This window comes from Triticum aestivum, chromosome 4A (genome assembly GCF_018294505.1).
Source record: "Triticum aestivum cultivar Chinese Spring chromosome 4A, IWGSC CS RefSeq v2.1, whole genome shotgun sequence".
Classification (NCBI taxonomy): domain Eukaryota; kingdom Viridiplantae; phylum Streptophyta; class Magnoliopsida; order Poales; family Poaceae; genus Triticum; species Triticum aestivum.
The window spans coordinates 434607374-434612349 of NC_057803.1; the positions used below are offsets into that span (position 1 = coordinate 434607374).

The 4976-nt window shown below is 46.6% G+C and overlaps 1 protein-coding gene across 1 annotated transcript; it reads right to left on the bottom strand.

Moving 5' to 3' along the window:
- Positions 1-213: 213 nt before the first annotated feature.
- Positions 214-4038, bottom strand: LOC123086231 (pentatricopeptide repeat-containing protein At3g24000, mitochondrial). Its single transcript, XM_044507942.1, has one exon. The coding sequence runs from the start codon at positions 3645-3647 to the stop codon at positions 876-878; it is 2772 nt and encodes a 923-aa protein (XP_044363877.1). The 5' UTR covers positions 3648-4038; the 3' UTR covers positions 214-875.
- Between the last annotated feature and the right edge of the window lie 938 nt (positions 4039-4976).

Sequence of the window (4976 nt, forward strand, 5' to 3'; positions counted from 1 at the left end):
AGTCCTACACTAAGCAACCAACAGAGTACCAAGTATCTTCTTTATCCTGATAAATCATATATTAGATCAATGATTATATATTCGTTCACAAAAAAAAGATCAATGATTATATATGTTTGTTTGTGGAAAATGATTATATATGTCTGGTAAACGTGAAGAGATCTGTGTTACAACATTTGTAACTCGAATCTATAAGTGAAAGTAAAAGATATTTAGTTATGACACATATCAAATTCACACTTTTATTGTAATTGAAGTTCTCTAATTTTGTAAAATAAAAATGCGCCTTTTGCATAGGCTGCACCGCCCCATCTATTTGCTGGCTTGTTTCTAGTACAGTAGCACTACTCTCTCTGTCTCTCATTTGCTTCCAATTGCTAGTAGTACCATTGTTTAGGTGAGCATGCCAGAACTTTCCAGAAAGAGATGGAAGAATCCTGCGTGGTGCCTGTTCAGAGAAGGGCACGCTGCAATAGCACAGTTGTAGACCCACCACGAATCCCAGCAATTTGGACCGTTTGATGAGCATATCCAATGGTGCAGCTGTGGCCACGATGTCACCTGGCTAAAGAGACTAAATGTGAGCCGTTGGATAAGAATGATCCAACGGTCCATATGGGCTGATATTCATACACTATATAGGAGTATAGATAATTTCTCAAGAGCTTTGCTTCTTTCGATTCATATGTCGTTGTTATATTGCTTCAAGAACCATGATTGAAGAGGCCAGTACCACAGCAACAGCATTAATCAGCAATACTAGACATATACACTGGAAAAATCTTTTTCTTTTGCTCAGGCGACGCGACCAATTCTCTCTGTACAGTTACCACAGTCCTACACATCGAATCAACTGTCTTTGTGCACAACTAATGTCACCAAAAATCTGAACAGGAGCATGATCCGCCTTTGAAATGGTGGAACCTATAAGGATCTCTCAGGACAATTTCCCTGTCAAAAACCATGCTGACAAGCTTAAATACCAAATGGCAATCCGCACAGACCCTGAGATTCTTGAATATCCTTACTGTACATCCTTCCGGAACAGTGATAAGGCCATATGCCAATGCAAGCTTCTCGCTGTGATTCCAAAGGTTCTGCTCTTTTTGTTCCTCATCTGTATCATGCAGTGCCAATGAGGTATCAGCAACATAACCTACCTCCCTGAGCTTCAGAAAGATTTCATCTAGCTTCGCGTAGATCTTTTCTGTGTCATTATGACTCCGGTCACCTATACCAAAGGTGCTTACTTCTTTCTTCCGCTTAAGCCAACTGCAAGCAGGTCTTTTATTTAAATTGATGCTTTTCATGTGACTTCTTAGTCTGTCAACATCGGACCATCTTGCACTTGTCGCATATAAGTTCGACAAAAGAACATAAGCTGAGTCATCAAAAGGATCCAACTCAAGGAGTTTCTTGGCGGCTTTCCTCCCAATATCCAGATTTTTGTGAGTTCTACTAGAGGACAACAGGCTACGCCAAATTAGATCATTTGGTAAGACTGGCATGTCTTCAATGAACTTCTCTGCTTCTGTAAATCGCCCTAAACGTCCAAGGACATCCACAATGCAAACACAATGCTTTATTCCAGGGGAAACACCAAATACAGAAGACATAGAGTTATAGTAATCAATACCCTTGCCCACTAGACCAGCATGACTACAAGCTGAGAGAAGAGTGACAAATGTTACGTGATCTGGCTTTCGCCCCATCGACACCATATGCTTAAATGTGTCCTCAGCTTCTTTGAAATATCCATATCTTGCATAACCTGATATCAATGTATTCCAGCATTGTTGGGGTCGAACGGCAGGATCAGGAAGCATTTTCAACATCTCATCCATTTTTCCACATTTCCCGTACATATCCATTGCAGCATTAACCACATGACTGTCATTATCCAGCCCACACTTCACACCAAGACCATGTAGTTGCATGCCTTCTTCTAGTGATGCCAGGCTTGCACTGGATGACAAACATTCAGCTAGACAAACATGATCAAGAGTATTTCCAGCATGCCGCATATCCATGAAAAGCTTTAAACCTTCCTCTCCATGGCCATGTTGAACATTCGCAGCGATCATAGCATTCCAGGAAACGACACTTTTCTTGATGATTGTGCGGAAGACTTTAGTGCTTGAATCTAAGTCACCACAGTTTGCATACATTGTGATCAGAGAGTTACTAACGTAGTCATCAGCTACGAACCCAGTACGGATTGTGTATGCGTGCAGGGGCAATCCATAATTGTGTAAATCATTTGAAGATTTGAAAGAACCCTGGATATTCACTATTGTTATGTAATTTGGCTTTAATCCCGCACTTCTCATCCAAGTAAATACCTGCATTACCTTGGTACAATCCTCAAGCGGTGCATAGCTCCCAATAAGTACATTGCAACTGACAACATCGTGAGTGGACATCAACTGAAATACTCTCTCGACATCTTGGATAGAACTGCATTTACCATACATCGTGAGGAGAGAATTACCAACCAGTAGATTGCGGTCAAGACTTAACTGCAATATCATGGCATGAACCATTCTGCCATCCATCAAAGCTCCTGGACTTGAACATGCTCCTAAAGCGCTGGAAAATGTCATGCGATCTGGAGCTTCATTAGTCTGAAGTAACTGACCTAGTGTCTTCAATGCATCCATGTTATTACCGCTTTGGACATATGATGAAATCATAGTGTTCCATGATATTAGATCCCTTCTGCCCATGCTCCAGAACAGAAACTCAGCATCAACCAACTTCCCAGCAGCAGAATACATATTAACAAGGGCATTAATCACGGGAATATAAGAGTGCAGACCACCCCTGAGACACAGGGAATGAATTCCACTTCCAATGTTGACATAAGCTGGCGACGCACAGGCGCATATCAGGCTGCACATAGTAGTTGCATCATGCCTTAACAATCCACCACGACGCATATCCGAAAATACCATAAAGCATTTACTGCAGTGTCCTTCATGTGAGTACATTGATACCATAGCGTTCCATGATATAGTGTCACGTTCCTCCATTCGATAAAAGAGCTTCTCGGCATCTTGCACCCTCCCAATGTTACCAAGCATTGTAATCAGTGAATTTACAACGGAGACCTGCCTTTGTAGGCCAGAAACTAAGACCTGGGAAAATACCTGAAGCCCAGCCATCTCACTCTCGAGTGACCCACACAAGCTGACCACCGTCGCAAACGCATTTGCATTGCACGCAACACCTTCCATTCTCATCCGGCAATAAGCTCTCAATGCCTCTTCCAAGTACCCATTTGATGACAATGCCACCATCAGTGCCGTCCACGACACGACATTCCGCTCAGGCATCTCCTGGAACAACTTCTGTGCGTCCAACACATGCTTCCGGGAGCCGTACAGGTGAAGGAGCGCTGTCCCGATGTACACGTTCACCATGAGTCCGGCTTTGTGGGTCAGCGCGTGTATGGCGGCTCCACACGTGCGGCCCTCCTCCTTGTCCCGGCGCTCGCACGCGGTGACGAGACTGGCGAGAGCGAAGCCACTGAGCGGAACTGCACGTTCACGCATGCGACGCAACAGGTCGAACGCAGTGGATTCGTGGCCACAGCGGACGCAGCCGGAGATGGCGGTGTACCAGGAGGACGGAGTGCGGTCCGGCATTGCGTCGAACAGGTGGAGCGCGGCATCTGGTGAGCGGTGATGAAAGTAGAAGGCGAGTAGGGTGTTGCTGTGGAAGGCGCTGAGCGGTAGCGCGCGGCGGAGGACGGTCGCGTGGATGGCGCGTGCGAGGCGCGGGGTGTCGGCGAGGTGAGAGAAGCCAGTGCTCGGGAACTGGGCTACCGCGGGGTGCGGGTGGTCGGCGAGGAGGCTGAAGGGGTGAGGCAGAGATGGGTCGACAGGGCATGGTTGCGCGGTGGCGGAGAGGCGACGGGAGGGGCAGGTGGCGGCGGCGAGGCGCGGCGCTGCTCGGTTGAAGCAGGCGCGGGAGGACTGCCTAGCCAGTTTGGCGGCTAGGAAAATGGCGGGCGGCTTCGTGTTTCGGTCCTGGGCTCCTGGCCGCGACCAAAGAAAGAGAGGGCGAAGAGAAAGGAAACGGATTTTTCGCGGTTTCGCTTCTCGGCCTGTCGACGAAATTGGAGGCCCAAGCCCACTGTCGTGGCCACGGGCTTCCCTTCGCTCCCATAGCCCAGCCTCTCCGATGCTGCCCGGCGGAGGAACCCCGGCTCGGTGGCGGAAGTGGATTTCTTCGCCGGCAACGTGCTCATACATTCCGGTTGTTCAGCACAAACTAGCGACAACGCTGCTTTCTTTCTCCCTGCGGCAAATTTTCATGTTTTGACCCTTTTTTAAAATCTATTTGAAATTTGACCTTAGTTTGAAAAAAGTTCGAGATCTGACCCTTTTGCTACCGCCAGAGCCCATGACGGTAGGGTCTAACAGCCTACCGCCGGGGATTTTGGCGGTAGGAAACATCGCTACCGTCAACCGGGCTGGCGGTAGCCTGTACAATCCTACCGTTAAGGTGCTTGGCGGTAGGCACGAGCACGCACTGTGTTCAATACTTAGGAGGTTTTGGCGGTAGGGCATGCAACCCTACCATCAGAGACCTTTGCGGTAGGCTGTTATACCCTACCGTCATGGTCCCTGGCGGTAGCAAAAGGGTCAGATCTCGAAAAAAAATTTAAACTAGAGCCAAATCTCGAATAGGTTTCAGAAAAGGGTCAAAACACGAAATTTAGCCTCTCCCTGCAAGTTTTTAGACGTCTCTTCTTTTTCTCCGTGTGCTCTTCTCTCGGCGTTGTTTCAAACTTAGAGACAGCTTCGGAATTTCATCAAAGATGCATCATGTATTCCTTCGGGCCCTTTTTACTTCGCGTATTAGATTTGTCTCAAGTCAAACTTTATAAAATTTGACCAATATTATATTAAAAAATATCAACATCTACAATATAAAATATATATACTATGAAACTACATTTCATAAATGAA

Excerpts from the sequence above, each read along its gene's own strand:
- LOC123086231 (XM_044507942.1), bottom strand. The coding sequence starts at position 3,647 with ATGCCGGACCGCACTCCGTCCTCCTGGTACACCGCCATCTCCGGCTGC.